This window comes from Bufo bufo, chromosome 7, assembly GCF_905171765.1.
Source record: "Bufo bufo chromosome 7, aBufBuf1.1, whole genome shotgun sequence".
Taxonomy (NCBI): Eukaryota; Metazoa; Chordata; class Amphibia; order Anura; family Bufonidae; genus Bufo; species Bufo bufo.
The window spans coordinates 94,242,433-94,265,925 of record NC_053395.1 but is presented as its reverse complement, the minus strand read 5'-3'; the positions used below and the strand labels follow the sequence as shown (position 1 = coordinate 94,265,925).

At 43.6% G+C, this 23,493-nt stretch overlaps 1 protein-coding gene across 1 annotated transcript in view; it reads right to left on the bottom strand.

Moving 5' to 3' along the window:
• RFTN2 (raftlin family member 2) overlaps window positions 1-9,719 on the bottom strand; it is a 262,138-nt gene extending 252,419 nt beyond the window's left edge. Inside the window, exon 1 of the mRNA XM_040440557.1 lies at window positions 9,364-9,719. Within this exon, the coding sequence (XP_040296491.1) occupies window positions 9,364-9,502 (139 nt within the window). The 5' untranslated portion in view covers window positions 9,503-9,719. The remainder of the gene's footprint in view (window positions 1-9,363) is intronic.
• Between the last annotated feature and the right edge of the window lie 13,774 nt (window positions 9,720-23,493).

Sequence of the window (23,493 nt, the reverse complement as noted above, 5' to 3'; positions counted from 1 at the left end):
ACGTCTCTTGTCAGCCATACATTTGTATCTTTCACCCATTTTTTTCAAATTGATTTGAATCTTCCACCAGATAGATGACAATGAGGAAGAGAATCTTTCCTCTTCAAGTATACCAGAGGACTCCGTCCCAGAAAAGGTACCAAACTGAGGGTGAAACCCATATGCACCAAAGAATGGTGACTTATCAGTGGACTCCTGTCTACGGTTATTTAAAGCAAACTCAGCCAAAGACAAAAATGAAGACCACTCTTGATTCTCAGAGACAAAACACTTCAAATAAGTTTCCAGATTCTGGTTAGTGCGCTCAGTTTGTCCGTTCGACTGAGGGTGGAAAGCCGAAGAGAAGGACAACTGAACTCCCAGACGAGTACAGAATGCCCTCCAGAAACTGGAAACAAATTGCGTCCCCTTATCAGACACCACATCAGAGGGAATGCCGTGTAATTTCACGATGTTATCAATAAACACTTGAGCGAGAGTTTTGGCATTGGGCAAACCTGATAATGGTATAAAGTGCGCTATCTTACTGAATTGGTCCACCACCACCAAAATCCCCGTCTTCCTAGAGGAACTAGGAAAATCAGTGATGAAGTCCATGGACAAATGCATCCAGGGACGGGATGGGATGGACAAAGGAAGAAGAGATTCTGAAGCCTGAGTATGAGTCACCTTGGCACGTGCACAGGTCTCACAGGCTGCCACATAACCCTCCACACCTTTACGTAAACCTGGCCACCAGAATCTCCGGGAAATAAGATCCACAGTGGATCTACTCCCAGGGTGTCCCGCAAGGACAGTATCATGATGTTCCTTGAACACCTTGTGCCGAAGCCCAGAAGGAACAAACAACCTCCCTGGAGGACAGGAATCAGGTGCCTCACCTTGAGCTTCCAATACCTCCGACTCAAGTTCGGGATAAAGGGCGGAAACAACCACCCTATTAGCCAAAATCGGAGCAGGATCCTCTGAATCTCCCCCCCCCCCAGGAAAGATACGCGAAAAAGCATCCGCCTTGACGTTTTTGACCCCAGGGCGATAAGTGACCACAAAATTTAATCTGGTAAAAAACAAATGACCATCTGGCCTGCCTTGGGTTCAGACACTTTGCCGATTGCAGGTAAGCCAGATTCTTATGATCAGTAATTACCGTAATGGGATGAATCGCTCCTTCAAACCAATGATGCCATTCTTCAAAGGCCAATTTAATAGCCAGCAACTCTCTATTACCAACATCATAGTTTCTTTCAGCAGAAGAGAGTTTAAAAAAAAGCACAAGGGCGCCATTTGCCAGGAGAAGGACCCTGCGACAAAACTGCTCCGACTCCAACTTCTGATGCGTCAACCTCCACAATGAAAGGCTGAGACACATTAGGTTGCACCAAAATGGGAGCAGAAGCGAAACATTTCTTTATAGCAGAAAAAGCATGTTATGCCTCTTCAGACCAGACTGTGAAATCCACACCTTTCTTGGTCATATCGGTCAAGGGCTTGACAACAGTAGAATAATTCAGTATAAATTTTCTGTAGTAATTAGTAAACCCCAAAAACTACATCAGCACTTTCTGATTCTCAGGTCGATCCCAGTCCAATACTGCACAGACCTTTTCGGGATCCATACGAAAACCTGAGGAAGAAAGCAGGTAACCCAGGAACTGCAGCTCCTGAACAGCAAACACACATTTTTCTAACTTAGCATATAACTTATTCTCCCGGAGGATCAGTAATACTTGTCTTAAATGATCCTGATGAGTTTCCATATCGGGCGAGTAAATTAGTATGTCATCGAGGTAAATAACAACAAACCTCCTCACTAAATAATTAAAAAATGTCATTGATAAAGTGCTGAAAGACCGCCGGGGCATTAGTCAACCCAAAGGGCATGACCAAGTTCTCGAAGTGGCCCTCAGGGGTATTAAAGGCCGTCTTCCATTCGTCCCCTTCCCTGATTCTTATCAGATTATAAGCCCCCCTTAAATCCAACTTGGAAAACACCTTGGCACCGACAATCTGATCGAATAAATCCGGAATCAAGGGAAGGGGATAAGGATCACGGACAGTGATACGATTTAGCTCCCGGAAGCAGTCAGTCACCTGTGATTTGGTTGGTCTAATATGTCCGTTTGCCAAACTCTCGGTAATATACTCTCGCAAAGCTACTCTTTCGGGTTGGGAAAGATTATACAACCGAGACTTTGGCAATTTAGCTCCAGGAATAAGGTTGACCGGACAATCATACTCTCGGTGACAGGGTAACTCCTGATCTCCACCCTCAGAGAATACGTCAGAAAAATCAGAAAGAAACGGGGGTAATACCTTAGTGGATACCACAGAAAGTGATGCACCAAGACAGTTGTCTATACAGAAATCACTCCAATTACTTATCTGTCTTGCTTGCCAATCTATGGTAGGATTATGTCTGGTCAACCATGGTAGACCTAGCACTAGAGGGGCAGGCAAACTCTTCAGTACAAAACAAGAAATGGATTTAACATGGGAATCACCCACCCTCAAATGAATATCATGCACCATATGAGTTAGACACTTTTGCGAGAGAGGGGTGGAATCAATAGCAAACACAGATATCCCCAAGTTTAATACACTTGTTTTAAAACCATGACTGAACGAACTGATAGTCCACAAGGTTAGACCCTGCCCCACAGTCCACAAATACTTCCAATTCAATATTTTCAGAGTCTAGCGCCACCATGGCAGGCAGGAGAAATCGGGTACTACCGGTAAAAGACAAAAATAACTTCTCTGACTCCCCACCCACACTGCAAAGAGTAAGAGAACTAGACCCATTAGTTACAACCTTTTTTTTTCCTTTTTCACCTTAAGGTTTAATAGAAGGACATACATTAATAAAATGTCCTTCTTTACCACAGAAGCAAAGTCTTCTCTGAACCCTGAAGTTCCTATTACCAGGGCATGAAGAGTCCTGTTCCAATTGCATAGGCTCATCACCAAACACGAGCTCGAGTGTCTCTGTAACCCGCGGGACAGAAGGGGCTGTTTCCCCATATGGTAGTGCATCCCGAGTGAGGGTAACCTTGAACCTCTCTCTCAGGCGTCTATCAATCCGTACGGCAAGGGACATAGCCGCCTCAAAAGAATAAGGGATTGCGTGGAATGCCAGGGCGTCTTTTAGTCTCTCAGACAGCCCTTGGCAGAATTGACTACGGAGTGCTGGGTCATTCCACTCCAAATCAGTCGCCCATCTCCTGAATTCATAGCAATATGACTCTGCAGAACGTTCTCCCTGACTCAAACTACGCATCTTAGATTCGGCCAGAGAAACCCGGTCTGGGTCATCATAAATAAGTCCCAGGGCTCTGAAAAGTTCATCCACTGATCGGAGGAATTCGGAACCGATCAGTAGAGAAAAGGCCCAGGACTGAATATCACCTTTCAGCAGAGAAATAATAATCTTCACTCTTTGATTTTCGTCCCCAGAGGAGAGCGGATGCAGTGTCCCACTACGTGACTGTGGGCACCGCAAACGTCTTTTAATTATGTATTAATGTCATGTAATATGCCTGCATTTTGTACTTTATATCCTGTCATATACTCCCATGTCACAATGAGATTCTACATGCAAATATCCTTTACACAGGCCTAGTCAGGGTGCACTACACTTGTTTCTCCACAAGATGGAGCAGTGTCAGTGTGTATATATAGCTTAGCTCAGACCTAAGTTAGGCAGTTGAGTTCAGTTCAATCCAATTGAGAGTTCAGTTCAAAGCAGTTCTCTCATGAGCTTAGTCAGAAAGCAACAGCAATGTAGCTGAATACCTGGAGGGAGGCCTATTCACAGCCTCTCTGCTCTGTCCCTGTCGGCTCCACAGCCCAGGGTTAAAGCCTGCAACTATTCTACCTAGAGGTGAGAAATCCACTCCTATAGATCGCTCTTCCAGGGTGACCAATGTCCAAACTGCATGCAGCCGAGTACTTAAAGGGTTTCTGTCACCCCACAAAACTCTTTTTTTTTTTTTGGATCGTTAGATTCCTCATAGCGCGATATAGGAGAATATAATAGTCTTACTTACTTTCATGCGGCCGATTCTTTATAAAACAAAGTTTTATAATATGTAAATGAGGGCTCTACCAGCAAGTAGGGCGTCTACTTGCTGGTAGCTGCAGCAGAAATCCGCCCCCTCGCCGTGTTGATTGACAGGGCCAGCCGGGATCTCCTCCTCCGGCCGGCCCTGTCAGTAATTCAAAAATCGCGCGCCTCTGGTCATTCGGCGCAGGCGCTCTGAGATGAGGAGGCTCGTCTCCTCAGCACTCCCTCAGTGCGCCTGCGCCGATGACATCACCGAAAGAGAAGACGTCATCAGCGCAGGCGCACTGAGGGAGTTCTGAGGAGACGAGCCTCCTCATCTCAGAGCGCCTGCGCAGATTCAACACGGGCGCGCGATTTTTGAAATGCCGACAGTGCTGGCCGGAGGAGGAGATCCCGGCTGGCCCTGTCAATCAACAAGAGGAGGGGGCGGATTTCTGCAGCAGCTACCAGCAAGTAGACGCCCTACTTGCTGGTAGAGCCCTCATTTACATATTATAAAACTTCGTTTTATAAAGAATCGGCCGCATGAAAGTAAGTAAGACTATTATATTCTCCTATATCGCGCTATGAGGAATCTAACGATCCAAAAAAAAAAAAAAGAGTTTTGTGGGGTGACAGAAACCCTTTAAGGAATTATCACGTTTTTATGCAAGACAAAGGATTGGCAAGATAGTCATTACCTGAAGACTTATTAGGCACCTTTGTAGTAGGTGTAGGAGACAGCATAAGGCATCCACCCCTCCAGTTCAAACTCTGAAGACAGTCAGGCTAACAACATTGGAATAGAAGTTCCAGGATTTAGAAAAGCACCTTCAACCAAGGTTAGGAAAAGGCCAGAGTTTTGACCAGTGTAAGACTCATATTTTCTAAGCCTAGTCTGAGCAGTAGCTTTCTTATCTATGACAAGAGACTGTATTTCACTGAGGACTTGCATTTCCCTTTTCCCATATGTATGGGAGATTGTGCTTAATGCTGGGCTGTATCAAGAGACTGTTTAATACTGTGGATTTACTGTTATCAGAAGTTATCGTCAGTAAAGTTCCACCCTGGATTTCATCCCTCTTGTCTCAGTCTTAAGTTCCTCCATTAACACTACAGTAAATGGTTGTACCTCCATACAAAAGGTACTGGCGTCACGACTACAAGGGACCTTGCCACTGGCACATTAATACAGACCATCAAGGGCACCTCAAACCACCATCTGGTCAGTGTCCCTTACACCATAGTGTGCTCAAGAGAATCTTTGTGCCGTTCTCCTCTTCACTTATGTGAGCCTGCCCAGGGACGACATAACCATGAGTAACCAGAACTGTATTTACCTCGGCCCACCTATTGCTCACACCGTGACCTCACGCATAATTCCCCTGCTAGGTCTGGAATACTGCAAGGACGCATTTGAAAATACCGTTTACAAGATTCTCTGAACCGAACAAAATGATCACTTTCCCCAGAAATCCTATCTGGGAGGGCGACTTTAGGTTCAAGACTGCCCTGGTACCCAATGACGGAACCAGACACCTGAGAATTCTGAAACTGTGCAACTGATTTATGGAGGTCAGCTACCTCCAAAGATAATCCATGCATGCAATCCACCAGTGCATTAACAGTATCCATATCTGCACAAAGCAAGGAAAATAAATGACGGTAGGGGCGGTTAATAATGTCACAGCAAATGGGAATAAAATGTCGCACCAATGTCACCCGAAAATTTTTATAATGATAGTCTATGATTCTGCACTGCAACATGTGACATGAATGCTGTAATGGATGGATTTTTTTGCAACTGTTGTGTCGCAGTCACATGTCGCAGTGCGACACCATAGCCTATCATAACACACGGCACATGTCGTCGTGTAGCCCTAGCATTAAAGGGGCAGGGCGCTGTGGAAGTCACTGTTAAAGGGGTGGCGTCATGGCAAATGGGGATAAGAGGAACACCAAGTAAACAAACAGCAACAGGTAAACCGGCTAGGCCCCAAAGCTAGGGAGGAGGGCGTGGTAACCTCCTAACAATCCCTGAGCCTCTCCCTGACTGCTGACAGTATGAGCAAGTCCTGATGGTGAACAAACTCATACGCTGCAACCTAAGCCCTGTTGACACTGTCGCAAACCCTAACTTAGGGAGAGGGAAATGAGACAGCAGGTACCTTCCACCGTGAAGGGACCAGCGTCTCCCTGAGACCTAGAAGCAACACATGCACAAAGGAGAAAACAGGAGGACTTAGCTTGAGATGAGCGGGAAGTAGCGAATCCACAAACAACCAGTATAGAACTCCAGAAGGAAAATATCAACCACGAAGTCAGAATTAAGAGGTGGACTTAAATAGAGCCTCTAAACAGCTAACAAGTAGAACCTGTTGCGAGGTGGGATCCTGCCCACAACAACAAACAAAAAGGAAACACAGAAAGACCTGTCAGATAGACTCACGTGCTGCAAGTCTATCCGATCTTCTCAGATCTCTCACAGGGCAGGCAGTGACAGGCGGGCACTGTAGAAGTCACTGTTAAAGAGGCGTTCACTGTGGATGTTACTGTTAAGGGGGCAGGGGCCAATATAAAAGGGGCAACTACTGTGGAGGTCACTGTTAAGGCAGCAGGGTACTGTGAAGTCACTGTTAAGGAAGCGAGGTACTGTGGAGGTCACTGTTAGGGGCGGGCCTCTGAGGAGGTCATTGTCAAGGGAGTGGGGTGCTGTGAAACTCACTGTTAAAGGGGCGGGCTGCTGTGAAGGTCAAAGTTAAGGGGATGGGCTGCTGTGGAGGTCCCATTTTAAAGTAGGAGGGTACGGTGGGGGGGCAGTGTTAAAGGGGTGGGGGACTGTGGGATACTGTCTATTTATTTTAACGACACACACAAACATTAAATGAAATAGATGAAATATACCCATGCAAAGTCGGGTCCTTCTGCCAGTATCTCATAAAAACTGTCAGAGCAGTGAAGTGAGGCTTCAATCAAACAAACAGACATTTTAAGACCTTCCTGATGTAGGCAATTTTCATTTCTTCCTGCAAAAGTCATAACCTTTGTAATTCTTCCATTCACATGGCCATATGGGGGTTTGTCATTTGGAGGACAAGTTGTGCTTTCTAATGGCACAATTTAATATTCTATCTTTTGTATTTGGGAAGCTGGAAAAAAATCGAAATGTGGTGCAATTAGAAAAAAATGTTTTACATTCATTGTGTTGTAAAAATGAAATGCTATTCTAAATAATAACTCAGGAACGGAGCCTCGGATCAACAACAGTAAACCATGATTTAATCAGGGGAACTACAGCTATATGTCTATGCAAACGGATAGGGAGCTTGCTGGTGACAGATTCCCTTTAATAGCAGGCGTATTGACAGTGAAGCTTACGCATGGACACACATGCGCAGTTTGCTCAGTATGATGAAGTTACAGTATATACAGTGGTTACTCTGATTGTAACCATTAGAGAAAAATGTGAAAGGTTGATCAGTGGCCTGGATTGATAGCATCCTGTTAATTTTAAACATCAGCTCTAAATGAGTTCTGAATTTTGCTAGAGGCATAAGCATTGCAGATGGTGATTTATGGAAGACCACTTAATACCCATATGCTTCTATTACTTCTGTTTCTCAGGAATGAATGAACATCTGTTTCACTGAATGTTACTTTTCGCCAATTGTTTCCAGAATTGTACAGTGGTTTGATGCAGGCTTGGAGTATATAAGTACAGAATGACTCTAATCCTAGTGGGATTGTATCTTTGCGTGTCTTTGTTTAAAGTCACAGGAAGGAATAACATTGGACGGATGTGTAGCATTGTGTAAGCCTTAGGAAGTTACTACTTCCTAATAGGGATCTTGTGCAGCTTTCTAATGTAACTGAAGTACTTTATTTAACATAACTGATCTGTAACGTAATAGCTTCAGTTCTATATAATTCAGCACAATCCAATATAGAAAAAGTGTGACAGCCATTTTAAAACATTACAACTGTTGTTTTCAAAAAAGACAAAACCTTTCATATAGGTTCCTGACACCCCCTGGCAAGCAGCTGGTTTTGCTGGGAGAAGCAATTGCCAGCACTCTTTACAGCGGAAATGTAGTATTACATGGTGGCCATTCAGATTAATGGCTATTACAAATCAGCTTCCTATTCTCGCTTATAGAGAGGTAAGCAAAGGTGGGACCCCTGTATTATATCTTTTTGCCCTATACAGGCATATGGACAGAGGTTATCTGCCTGAGAAAAATCTCCTTGATTGCAGGTAATTTTGGTAGTTGGAAACCCACGTAGGATAGGATTTATCTTGTTCATTTATTCCCATATATCTTATTGTTAGCACTCCGAATTACTTTAACATTATTGTCTGATCATTGCGCTTTCACATTTCTAAAAACCTGGATATCAGTTTTTACACATATGTCTAGATCAGGGGTAGGCAACCTCCGGCACTCCAGCTGTTGTAAAACTACAACTCCCAGCATGCATACTTACTCTGCTCTTCTCCGAACTCCCATAGAAATGAATGGAGCATGCTAGAAATTGTAGTTTCACAGCAGCTGGAGTGCCGAAGGTTGCTGATCCCTGGTCTAGATGATATACTTTAGGTTTAATATAAAGTGCTGTTTCAGGCAGAAAAATAATTTCACTTAAAAATGGTATTGCTTCTTAATATTATTCTCACATCATAAGATGAATTTTCAATTCGAAAGTTTCCCCCCCCCCCCCCCAAGGCAACATAAAAGGGTTGGGAATATACATAGAACAGAGGAGTCTATGTTCCCAGAGGGCAGCCATCTGGACTTGTTTATTTGTGTTTTCAACTTTCTGCTGTGGGATTCTCACTGGCCATCCTAGAGACATGGGCCTCTTACAAAGCGTGCTCTGGCTCCAGTGTCTGCACAGAAAAGAAGTGAAAAGCGAGGGAAAATGTTTTTGCTTTTTTTCTGTTTTACATACATTCTCTTCAATCCTAAACCTTTTTTTGAGTTTGTATCCTACATTCCACTATGTACATGTACATTTCACCTTTTAGAAAGAAAGAAAGATCTAGTCTACAATATGAGAAGATACAGAATAGACATCTTAGTAGTGAACATATAACGGTCATAAGAAATAAACCTGTATACAGAGCTGTACAGAAAGAGGAGCTATACAGAATATCATTGTAAAACAAGAATTGAGAAACAGAGTGAAAACAAATCTGTGATGATCTTTTTATAATTCACAAGGCATTGTATGGTCCTATTCATGTTTCTTCTCTAAACATCCATAGAATGTAAACCCACAACATTAACAATAAATGCAATTTAGAATACAATGTACCTTACCTTCTAAGGAGAAGTCCAGTAAGACATACTCATAAGCCAAATCGTTTTTTGTTTCTACTTGTGGCCTTTTTAATGTTGAGAAGATTTTTCCAGGACTGCTGTCATCGGAATCCTCCAGCTTCCTAAGTCCACACCCCATGGCAAAACTTGTTTTCAGCAAACTCAGACAAAAGATAACACAACTGACCACTCTGAAAGAATACTCTTAACTATATATTTACTCATATTCCAGCCTTGAAAGCAGCAGATTGTGAAAATCTTTTCTGCTCATATTCAGAAGCATGGCTTCTGTAGGAGAGCTCTTCAATTCAGCTACACAGACATTCAAAGAGTTTAGAGAAGACTTTTCATGCCACGTCAAATTACAGCCAGCCCCCTAGCCTTTTCTGTGCAGCAGACACCAATAGTTCTTTGTCCTTCCATGTGTCCTCCCCTTTTGGCTAGCACTTGGAAAGGAAATTAACAGTTGACATACTGTAAGAGGGAGAAGACTTTCTGATCAGTTCTGCAATTTCAGTGCTGTAAAAATTCCTTTACATAAAAGAATACTGCATGTTAATTACAATTCACATTACATGGATAACTTGAACCTTTCTAAATTAACTATTAATTCAGCAGATAGTCAGTACAGATTTTGTCAGGACAAGGGGTATAAACGTAACAAAAACTGGTGCTGTTAATTACTTGTGTTTTTTTTACATTTTCTTTGGAAGACATTATGCTAGACTTGAAATTATATCAAATCATTCTGCAATCTGAATTATTTTCTGAGAAATTAATATATAAATGTCTGGGAATAAATGATGACTTAAAGTATGGTAATAGCATATGTTACATAATTGTCCTAAAGAGCTAACTTCTCATACACAAGAGCATTTTTAATGTACATTTTTTTTTTTTTTTTTAAAGGTATTCTATATGTATTCTAAACTAACGTCATAAAACTATACAGCTCGAAACCAAAAACAAGATCTCAAACTATGTCATAAAAAAAGTGTACATATTTAGGCATTTTCTATATAGCGCCGGCCATGTGAGGTCCACAAAATGCAGAATGCCCACGGCTGGTATCAGTGTTTTGCGGTCCGCAAAATACTTAGTCGTGTGAATGTAGCCTTAAGGCGATGGACTGAGAAGGCAAAAACTAAAACCTTCTAAAGGAGAAAATTAGCTGTGTCCTTAAAGTCTCCTTTAGACAAGAAAAATTGTGAAATCGAACGAAAGTGCTCAGTTATCGAGTAATGTAAAAGTATTGAATGATAGAATGACAGCGCTAATGGTTTAGTTTGTCGCCCTTTTGATCACTGATGTAGACACCTAAATCATTATTCATCATTCAGAATTTCACAAGTGTAAACAGGTATCGCTTCCAACACAGACGATTCCACATTGGGTGGGAATGCAACTGTTCCCCTGTCAAACGATCTATTACACGATCACACTTATACAATAATCTACGCATCTAAAGGGTTGTCGTTTGCATGTTAATGACTCATTCGTCACTCAATCGAATCAATTATCTACTAATGTAAAGGGGCCAGACGGGGACTGAAATTCAGCCCTGGTATTTTAAGACAGACAAGCCACTTGCTGTGCATTGAATGTAAAATATGTTTATGCGCCAACCCCTTCCCCCCATCCAACCTTCCCCCACACCCCACTGCTAATGGTATATTTCGATAAAGATTACATTCAGCACTACCAAAATATGCAGCAGAATAAAGCACCACATACCTATTATATCCAGTGACATTTCCACTAATGTAGACATTCTCTTTCCATATCTTGTCCATGGGGAGCAGCAGCATCATTATGATATCTTTCATCCAGGTCTCATCTCTGTAGAGATTGCAACACAGACATCTTAGATTTCTCACTTTTCCATCATTCCACACGTATTGTATCCCCCTGTGCCCCAACAATGCTATCCTGTAGCTCCTTCCATTACTGTGCCCACTGTGCTCCCCAATGTTCCCAAACACTATACTGAAGAAATAAAAGTACCATATAGATAGTCCTCAATATACTAATAGTGCTCTCAAAAGTCCCACCAATTATAATGATTCCCCAGAGTGCCTTAATTGCAAATAGACACTTTACAATGATACTGCTCCCTGAGAGTCTCCATTAGTAGTAGAGCTCTTCATATTGTGTCCAATAATAATAATGCCCCCTAAAATGCCCCCAGTAGTGATATAGCTCCGCAAAGTGCCCCCAGTAATAATAAGAACCCCTAAAGTGCCTCCAGTAGTAATAAGCCCTCCTATAGTGCCCTCAGTAGTAATAAGAAACCCTAATGTGCTCCCAGTAGTAATAAGGCCCCCTAAAGTTTCCCCAGTAGTAATAAGATCCCCTAAAGTGCTCTACTAGTAATAAGGTCCCTCTATAAGGCTCCTGTAGTTATAATGCCCTCTATAGTGTCCCAGTAGTTGTAATGCCCCTCCCTCTGCATTGCCTCAATATTATAATGTCCACTTGTAGTGCCCACAGTAGTTATAGTTAGAGAGGAGCGAAGTTTTGAAAATTTTGATTCGGCTGCTTCACCAAACTTTCCATGGTATGGAAAATGCACAATGATGAGGAACGCTGAACCCGCGGGCCCTGTCATTTAACCCCTTAGATGCCGCATTCTACGCTGATCGTGGCACCTGTGACTGACATTCACCTTTTGAGGGGCAAATCCCTAATGATGTCACTGCGTGCAGTCAGCGTGATTAGGTAGTTACGTCATCATGCTCGCTGCAGGTCCTTTGGTGGATTTTCTTCAATCAAGACGGGAGGGGACAGCCTATCTGAGAGCAAAATTACTTTGTTACCACGAAGCGCAAGGAAATTCAGCTTTGTGACGAATGAAATGTTTCCTGAGATTCGCTCAACACTAGTTATAATGCCCCCTTGTATAGCCCCCAGTAATAATAAGGCCTCTTTATAGTGCCCCAAGTACTTATAATGACTTTTATAGTCAGGGCCGACACCCAGCATACCTGGACAACTTCCCATCCCGATCCCTGAGGATCCCCCCGTGTAGTCCCCAGTACAAATGTCCCCTGTAGTGCCACCAGTAGTTATGCTGCTCCCTCTCCATGCTTGAGTCTGCAGCCTGAACTGCCTGTATCTAGGCACAGGTGGTTGCTATGATGTCATCGCAACTGCCTAAGACTGGGTGCAGGCAGTCACAATGATGTCACAACTTCACAACCAACTGCACTGCTTCATAGGCTTCAGGCCTAGTGTCCTGTGGCATATGAGAGAGAACAGCAGGGCCAGAAATCATTGGTTCCCATGGGCCTCCACACTATTCAACTGTATCACTGTTCTGAGGATGGCAATACACTTTGTATCTGGGCCAGCCATTGATTTTGGGGCCCTGGGCAAAACATCTTAAGCACAAGCCCAGGATGTTTTGGCCTAGAGACACCACAGGAGCTGGTAGCCCACTTCGGGATCGTCACTTCTGGCATTTGCCAGAATTGCCAGATGGCCAGTCCAGGTCTCGCTTTAAAAGAGAATTGAACAAAGATAAACCTAATATCTCCAAGTGCTTTATTGCAAGTTATGGGGCTAGGGAGGTTCTAAATATTCAGAATTAAAAAGCCAGCCAATTGCAGTATTTGACAAACAAATTCCGATCTTGTGATGTTTTGCCTTTTGTTTGCTGATACTCCCATGACTCAGCTAGCATCATACAATACATACACTATGAATATAAAACCGAACATTCTATTTACAGCTAATTGTCATTGAATCCCAAGCACATAATCCCATGGTAAAGTCAGGGATGGACCCTGACCATTTTGTTATCAGTAAACTGCACTACAATAATGAAAAAAACAGCACAACAACTACTACTACTGGATAATATTATCATATTTGGCAAATATTCTGCACAAAGTAGAATCAACATTAAAATGTCATCTTGTTTTAAACCGCAAAAAGAAAAAAAGGTTCCTCCACCTTAGAGAGCTGCCCAGTCTCTGGGCCTTGTACCAGCTGCTATAGCAGTTCTTTTGCCTATACCCATAGGAGGGGTGGACACATACACTAGAGGGCCCATGTGCAAGAATAGTATTTGGGCCCAGTCCTTGCTTTGGATGCCTTTGTGAAAGTATAGCCCCTGCCACTACATTGGAGGCATCTACCTTAACAATACATTGAGGTCACTATATCTCGGCAATGATCCAACTCAGTAACGTGATGACATGACACGGCATCCCTAGGAGGAGGAGCTGATACGCCATGCCTTATGATTTAAACTGGGCGACACAGCGAGGAATTTGAGATTGTCACACATCACCTCAATAAGTTGCACTGCCATACACAGCAACCAGCAACTGCACTGAAAGATATTTCCCCTGAAGAGATTGGGCGATACAGCCCTTTTGAAACACGTAGGAACAAAAAATATTTAGCATCCGGGCATCTCTCCTATCCCTGTACAGCAGAATTGGTGCCACCTGGGTCAGGCTTGGACATAGGGACTCCAGACCAGTGAGGGACTGTCCAGAGGAGTCTCCCTTTTCGGACAGGTGCTCCGCTTAGCTGGACCACTAGTTCAGACTAGGCCAAACAGGGCACGAGTAGGGACAGATACATTGTCCTGCTGCTATCTGAAAAGGAGACCCGCATTGTGACTCCTCTCATCAATTTCTTTCTGAGCACCGTTGTGTCAATATGCACCTTATACACTGCGTGCAGAATTATTAGGCAAATGAGTATTTTGACCACATCATCCTCTTTATGCATGTTGTCTTACTCCAAGCTGTATAGGCTCGAAAGCCTACTACCAATTAAGAATATTAGGTGATGTGCATCTCTGTAATGAGAAGGGGTGTGGTCTAATGACATCAACACCCTATATTAGGTGTGCATAATTATTAGGCAACTTCCTTTCCTTTGGCAAAATGGGTCAAAAGAAGGACTTGACAGGCTCAGAAAAGTCAAAAATAGTGAGATATCTTGCAGAGGGATGCAGCACTCTTAAAATTGCAAAGCTTCTGAAGCGTGATCATCGAACAATCAAACGTTTCATTCAAAATAGTCAACAGGGTCGCAAGAAGCGTGTGGAAAAACCAAGGCGCAAAATAACTGCCCATGAACTGAGAAAAGTCAAGCGTGCAGCTGCCAAGATGCCACTTGCCACCAGTTTGGCCATATTTCAGAGCTACAACATCACTGGAGTGCCCAAAAGCACAAGGTGTGCAATACTCAGAGACATGGCCAAGGTAAGAAAGGCTGAAAGACGACCACCACTGAACAAGACACACAAGCTGAAACGTCAAGACTGGGCCAAGAAATATCTCAAGACTGATTTTTCTAAGGTTTTATGGACTGATGAAATGAGAGTGAGTCTTGATGGGCCAGATGGATGGGCCCGTGGCTGGATTGGTAAAGGGCAGAGAGCTCCAGTCCGACTCAGACGCCAGCAAGGTTGAGGTGGAGTACTGGTTTGGGCTGGTATCATCAAAGATGAGCTTGTGGGGCCTTTTCGGGTTGAGGATGGAGTCAAGCTCAACTCCCAGTCCTACTGCCAGTTTCTGGAAGACACCTTCTTCAAGCAGTGGTACAGGAAGAAGTCTGCATCCTTCAAGAAAAACATGATTTTCATGCAGGACAATGCTCCATCACACGCGTCCAAGTACTCCACAGCGTGGCTGGCAAGAAAGGGTATAAAAGAAGAAAATCTAATGACATGGCCTCCTTGTTCACCTGATCTGAACCCCATTGAGAACCTGTGGTCCATCATTAAATGTGAGATTTACAAGGAGGGAAAACAGTACACCTCTCTGAACAGTGTCTGGGAGGCTGTGGTTGCTGCTGCACGCAATGTTAATGGTGAACAGATCAAAACACTGACAGAATCCATGGATGGCAGGCTTTTGAGTGTCCTTGCAAAGAAAGGTGGCTATATTGGTCACTGATTTGTTTTTGTTTTGTTTTTGAATGTCAGAAATGTATATTTGTGAATGTTGAGATGTTATATTGGTTTCACTGTTAAAATAAATAATTGAAATGGGTATATATTTGTTTTTTGTTAAGTTGCCTAATAATTATGCACAGTAATAGTCACCTGCACACACAGATATCCCCCTAAAATAGCTAAAACTAAAAACAAACTAAAAACTACTACCAAAAATATTCAGCTTTGATATTAATGAGTTTTTTGGGTTCATTGAGAACATGGTTGTTGTTCAATAATAAAATTAATCCTCAAAAATACAACTTGCCTAATAATTCTGCACTCCCTGTATATGGTATAATGCTGCTATATTAGTGAGGGATTTTGGTAATTGTAGGAGTTGCGGAGTGGTTTACTTGATAACATGCTCTTGTCCTATGAATTATGTGGGCAAGACGAAAAGGGAGCTGAGGAGGAGAGTGGGAGAGCACCTAGGAGATATTAGACATAGACAAGACAAACCTATGGCGAATCATGTACTCGAGTTTCATGGGGGCGATCCAAGATCCCTGGGATTCCAAATTATCGACATCATTCCTCCCTCTCCACGTAAGGGAGATTGGGATAAAAAGATTTTACAGAAGGAATGCCAGTGGATATATAGATTAAAAACATACAGTCCATATGGTCTTAACGAACAATTATCGTTTAGCTGTTTCCTGTGAAATAGGTGCTCTCCCGATCTCACTCACTCCTCCCTCTTAAAGATCTTTCTATCACAATCCCCATATTGTTTTAGACTGCCCACTTGGATACGATTACAAAGTGGGTCATGTTTTCCATAGTGCCCACTTGACCACGACTATAAATTCCCCTATAATTATGGTTTATCTAGGGCCTATATTCCTTTGTCTCTGTATTTGTCCACTTTGACACGACTATTAAATCATAATGTCCGCATATTGGGGGCCCTCCCTTTTTTCTCTAAAATAACCAACCACCAATGGTGACTTTATTGGTATCATAAATCCTGTCATCAGCTAAAATATCGGATCAAAAGTGATCCTTTAATGTATATCATGTTGCCGGAATGGGGTGTATTGTGTAATTAAATTTTCCCCATGGATGGCCGAAAAAAATGCTCTGTCCGGTGTGACCCAGCCAAAGTCTAAATAACTGTAATCCTCATTGTTTTTTGGCCAGACCTTTTCCCCCCCAAACCTCATCCTATTGGTCTCCTTCCCCCTCTGTTAGTACACTTTATTTCTCCCTCTAATGAACGTTCCTGATTGAAATATTATATAAAAGAGGAACATCATACTATAAATATCGGTATTTCCTTGTATTAAAATATTGTAATGACTGGAAGCCGCATATATTGCTTTCCTAAACCTTGTAATCGCATGGTGGAACGCAATTTGCGTTCCAAAGTAACTTCCGGTTATCGGAGCAGCACTATGTACGTCACTTCCGGTTTAATACATCACTTCCGGTCTTTGGAACGCATATGCGTTCCAAATTGGCGTTCACATGCTGTGTCAATGGGGCATTCAACTTTAAGGTGCTTTATGATCTTTTCTTTATAAATACAGTGTTATTATACATATGGGGACTGATAATTATACTATAAGATATCGCTTATGATACCATTTTTTCTCTCTAATCTACAAACCGGATTCCAAAAAAGTTGGGACACTATACAAATCGTGAATAAAAACTGAATGCAATGATGTGGAGGTGCCAACTTCTAATATTTTATTCAGAATAGAACATAAATCACGGAACAAAAGTTTAAACTGAGAAAATGTACCATTTTAAGGGAAAAATATGTTGAATCAGAATTTCATGGTGTCAACAAATCCCCAAAAAGTTGGGACAAGGCCATTTTCACCACTGTGCGGCATCTCCCCTTCTTCTTACAACACTCAACAGACGTCTGGGGACCGAGGAGACCAGTTTCTCAAGTTTAGAAATAGGAATGCTCTCCCATTCTTGTCTAATACAGGCCTCTAACTGTTCAATCGTCTTGGGCCTTCTTTGTTGCACCTTCCTCTTTATGATGCGCCAAATGTTCTCTATAGGTGAAAGATCTGATGTTGTGATTGATGCAGAATGTTGTCTGGCATTATCTTGTTGAAAAATGCAGGGTCTTCCCTGAAAGAGATGACGTCTGGATGGGAGCATATGTTGTTCTAGAACCTGAATATATTTTTCTGCATTGATGGTGCCTTTCCAGACATGCAAGCTGCCCATGCCACACGCACTCATGCAACCCCATACCATCAGAGATGCAGGCTTCTGAACTGAGCGTTGATAACAACTTGGGTTGTCCTTGTCCTCTTTGGTCCAGATGACATGGCGTCCCAGATTTCCAAAAAGAACTTCGAATTGTGACTCGTCTGACCACAGAACAGTCTTCCATTTTGCCACACTCCATTTTAAATGATCCCTGGCCCAGTGAAAACGCCTGAGCTTGTGGATCTTGCTTAGAAATGGCTTCTTCTTTGCACTGTAGAGTTTCAGCTGGCAACGGCGGATGGCACGGTGGATTGTGTTCACTGACAATGGTTTCTGGAAGTATTCCTGAGCCCATTCTGTGATTTCCTTTACAGTAGCATTCCTGTTTGTGGTGCAGTGTCGTTTAAGGGCCCGGAGATCACGGGCATCCAGTATGCTTTTACGGCCTTGACCCTTAGGCCTTATGCACACGACCGTTGTGTGCATCCGTGGCCGTTGTGGCGTTTTCCGTTTTTTTTCGCGGACCCATTGACTTTCAATGGGTCCGTGGAAAAATCGGAAAATGCACCGTTTTGCAGCCGAGACCGTGATCCGTGTATCCTGTCCGTCAAAAAAATAGGACCTGTCCTATTTTTTTGACGGACAACGGTTCACGGACCCATTCAAGTCAATGGGTCCGTGAAAGAACACGGATGCACACAAGATTGGCATCCGTGTCCGTGATCCGTGGCCGTAGGTTAGTTTTTATACAGACGGATCCGAAGATCTGTCTGCATAAAAGCTTTTTTCATAGCTGAGTTTTCACTTCGTGAAAACTCAGAACCGACAGTATATTCTAACACAGAGGCGTTCCCATGGTGATGGGGACGCTTCAGGTTAGAATATACTAACAGAACTGTGTACATGACTGCCCCCTGCTGCCAGTGTGGCCGCTCCCTCCCCTGTAGTTAACTCATTGGTGGCCAGTGCGGCCGACCCCCCCTCCCCTGTAGTTAACACATTGGTGTAAGGTCATGTCACTTACCAGTAGGAGGAGCTCCCGGCCGGACCTGTCACTTACCAGTAGGAGGAGCTTCCGACCGGACGCAGACATCGCAGCTCGCAGGTAAGTATAATGGTTCTACAAATTGCTAAGTGACCATGGCAACCGGGACTGCAGTAGCGTCCTGGTTGCCATGGTTACCGATCGGAGCCCCAGCAATTAAACTGGGACTCCGATCGGTACACTCCGCTGCCACCAATGATAGGGGGGAGATTTTAATTAGGAGGGGGAGGGAGGGGAGAAGGCCCACTGGCCACCAAAGAGTTAACTACAGGGGAGGGAGGGGGGGCCCACTGGCCACCAACGAGTTAACTACAGGGGAGGGAGGGGGGCCGGCCGCACTGGCCACCAATGAGTTAACTACAGGGGAGGGGGGGCCCACTGGCCACCAATGAGTTAACTACAGGGGAGGGAGCGGCCACACTGGCCACCAATGTGTTAACTACAGGGGGGGGCTGCCCCCTGCTGCTTGGCAGCACCTGCCAGGCAGCAGGGGGCAGTCATGTACACAGTTCTTTTAGTATATTCTAACCTGAAGCGTCCCCATCACCATGGGAACGCCTCTGTGTTAGAATATACTGTCGGATTTGAGTTTCACGATGTAACTCAAATCCGACGGTATATTCTAACATAGAGGCGTTCCCATGGTGATGGGGACGCTTCAAGTTAAAATATACCATCGGATTGGAGAAAACTCCGATCCGATGGTATATTAACTCCTGACTTTACATTGAAAGTCAATGGGGGACGGATCCGTTTGAAATTGCACCATATTGTGTCAACGTCAAACGGATCCGTCCCCATTGACTTGCATTGTAATTCAGGACGGATCCGTTTGGCTCCGCACGGCCAGGCGGACACCAAAATGACTTTTTTTTCATGTCCGTGGATCCTCCAAAAATCAAGGAAGACCCACGGACGAAAAAACGGTCACGGATCACGGAAAAACGGAACCCCGTTTTGCGGACTGCAAAAAAATACGGTCGTGTGCATGTGGCCTTACGCACAGAGATTGTTCCAGATTCTCTGAATCTTCGGATGATGTTATGCACAGTTGATGATGATAGATGCAAAGTCTTTGCAATTTTTCGCTGGGTAACACCTTTCTGATATTGCTCCACTATCTTTCTGCGCAACATTGTGGGAATTGGTGATCCTCTACCCATCTTGGCTTCTGAGAGACACTACCACTCTGAGAAGCTCTTTTTATACCCAATCATGTTGCCAATTGACCTAATTAGTGTTAATTGGTCTTCCAGCTCTTCGTTATGCTCAAATTTACTATTTCCAGCCTCTTATTGCTACTTGTCCCAACTTTTTGGGGATTTGTTGACACCGTGAAATTTTGAATCAACGTATTTTTCCTTTAAAATGATACATTTACTCGGATTAAACGTTTGATCTGTCATCTACGTTCTATTACAAATAAAATATTGACATTTGCCATCTCCACATCATTGCATTCAGTTTTTATTCACAATTTGTTTAGTGTCCCAACTTTTTTGGAATTCGGTTTGTACTTTATATAGTGTGTCATCCTTCCCCAATTGACTCTGCCTGCTGCTGCTTCACCTCCTCTTTAATGCTGACTTTCTGTTTGAGCTGCTAGCAGAGTGCAGTCAGGGCCTCGGGCAGATCTTCACGGAGCTGGACTAGAGTCTGAATTGGTGACAGTGAGGGATCAGGTCAGGTCCGGACTGGTCAGTCATGTCACAGTGCGATGTGTACTGGCGGAGGAACAGGACAGGGACATTTTACAAAGTGCAGATACAGAAAACTAAAGGAATTAATCCAGTCACAACTGATGCTTCTCTGACTGCTGCAGAACCTCCTAATACAAACCTCAGCTGCTGCAGAACCTCCTAATACACACCTCAGCTGCTACAGAACCTCATACTACACACCATAGCTGCTGCAGAACCTCATACTGCACACCTCAGCTGCTACAGAACCTCATACTACACACCATAGCTGCTGCAGAACCTCATAATGCTGTTAAATATCGTCCAGCTTTGCACACCTCAGCTGCTGCAGAACTTCATAATACACACCATAACTGCTGCAGAACCTCATAATACACACCTCAGCTGCTGCAGTAACTCATAATACACACCTCAGCTGCTGCAGAACCTCCTATTACACACCTCAGCTGCTGTAGAACCTCATAATTCAGACCTCAGCTGTTGCAGAACATCATAATACACACCTCAGCTGCTGTAGAACCTCCTGTTACACACCTGAGCTGCTATAGAACCTTATTATACAAACCTCAGCTGCTGCAGAACCTCATAATGCACACCTCAGCTGCTGCAGAACCTCATAATGCACACCTCAGCTGCTGCAGAACCTCCTATTACACACCTGAGCTGCTATAGAACCTCATAATACACACCTCAGCTGCTGCAGAACCTCCTATTACACACCTCAGCTGCTGCAGAACCTCCTAATCCACACCTCAGCTGCTGCAGAACCTCATAATACACACCTCAGCTGTTGCAGAACCTCATAATACACACCTGAGCTGCTGCAGTACTTCATAATACACACCTTAGCTGCTGCAGAACCTCATAATACACACCTCAGCTACTGCAGTACCTCATAATACACACCTCAGCTGCTGCAGAACCTCATAATACACACCTCAGCCGCTGCAGAACCTCATAATACACACCTCAGCCGCTGCAGAACCTCATAATACACACCTCAGCCACTGCAGAACCTCATAATACACACAATAGCTGCTGCAGAACCTCATAATACACATCAGCCGCTGCAGAACCTCATAATACACACCTCAGCTTCAGAACCTCCTATTACACACCTCAGCTGCTGCAGAACCTCCTAATACACACCTCAGCTGTTACAGAACCTCATAATACACACCTCAGCTGCTGAAGAACATCATAATATACACCTCAGCTGCTGCAGAACTTCATAATACACACCTCAGCTGCTATATAACATCATAAAACACACCTTAGCTGCTGCAGAACATCATAACCTGATGCTAGAGAACATATAAAGCTTTGATCACTTCTGTGTTGGGGCTTCATTCACAGATCAGGTCATAAATGCTGGACACAATTTTATATCGTGAAAACCTGTCAGATCTCATCATGGTCAGCGGGATCCGTCAGATGTTGACGTCCATGAACTGCCAGATCTGGAATTGCTGTGATTTTAGTTGTTGTGTTCCTATGACGGCAGAACAGTGAACGTCACCAGCACAGATGTGAACAAAGCCTAATACACACCTCAGCTGCTGCAAGACATTATAATCGTGACAAGGAAACTACAAGTCTCATCATCACCAGATTGTTATTATTGGAAATTAGGGGGCAACACAGGGAGAGGTACATAAAATGGAGAGAACTACAACTCCCAGCATGTCCAGGCTGTTATTATTGGATACCAGTGGATATTACACAGAGAAAGTATAAGGCCGGATTCACATCACCGTTTATTTTTCTGTACGTCTGATCCGTCAGAAGAACAGAAAAATAAAGAAAAAAACTGATCATATACTTACTTCAAGCATCAGTTCTGCACATTCGGCATCCATTTGAGCCATTTCCGACTGAGATCCGTTATTTTAGATGAAAAATAGTCCTCCACGCAAAACTAAAAACTAAATGGTGATGTGAACCAGCCTAAGAAGAGAGAACTACAACTCCCAGCATGTCCAGATTATTATAAAACATCATCTAGTTTTACTAGGTGAGAGCTTTAAAAGGAAATAACTATAACCCCCAGTATGGCCAGACCTATTATGGGGCATCAATATACATTACAGAGAGGGGGTATAAGAGGAGAGAACTACAACTCTAAGCATTACCAGTTGTACTAGGGCATACATTGAAATTACATGTAGAGGGATATAATAGGACAGAACTACAATTCCCAGCTTTCCTAGGATGTTATGTCGTTTTTCCCAGGACACCACCAACCTCTACTCCAGGCACCACACAGAAGCTCCGCCCCCTCACAGCGACATAGGTCTTTCACTTGTCCTTTGCACTGGTCATATGATGATGACCAAAGGTCCGTTAGACTTCTGCTGCTCTGCTATTCCTTGGCTTCCTGCACTGATCACATGGTTGATGGCATCACCAAAGGTCCTTCTCCACTTCTTACATTCTCTTTTCACACAGGTAGCTAGCAATACAACTGTAATTAGTGGGCAGGGCCTATCCTCCAATGGAGGCCCCCTTCCCTCAGGGGCTCTATAGCAGCTGTGTGGTCTGCCTTTATAGAAGGTACGCCACTGTTTTAATTTATTCCCCTGATATGGAGATGTAACACCCCAGAGTTGTGTTGCTACATGCCTCTACCCCGCTACAATCTGTTAAGAGCCTGTATACTGTCATCTGATGTAATTTATATTATGTCTTCACAAATGTGCATATAAAACCATGTTAAACACAATTGTTCCTGTAATTCTACTGGTTACCAGCAGGTGGCAGCATCATTGGTAGAGATAGTTTTAATGTTATGGCAGTTCAGAGTGGAACGATCCTGTTCTATTCTGACCCCCTGCTGAAGAGAGGTGGATGATTCTGTCTTCCTGCAGCAAGGGAGGGAAAAATCAGTTAGTTCCCCCCTGTATAGGGAAGACAGCAAGGACCAAGTCTCTGTCTGAGACTTGATGATGTACCCAGTCTGAGCACCGTCAGCCTCAGCTGGATGAAGAAGCAGAAAACTACAGACAATCTCCAGAGTTCCAGGAAGCAAGCATCCCCTGAGAATCCATCTGTGAGTTAAGTCCAGAGACCTAGGAGAAGCCATTCTTCCTCAGCTAGTCTGTCCCCACAAAGCAGAAGTTATAGAAAAGTGCAGAAGATTAATTCCTGCCACAAGTACAGAGCTACCAAGCAGACTACTTCTTCCTGCAAGCTCCAGATTTAAAGCAGAAGCATTCATTTCCTGCCAATACTTGCCAAAACCTGCTGGGACC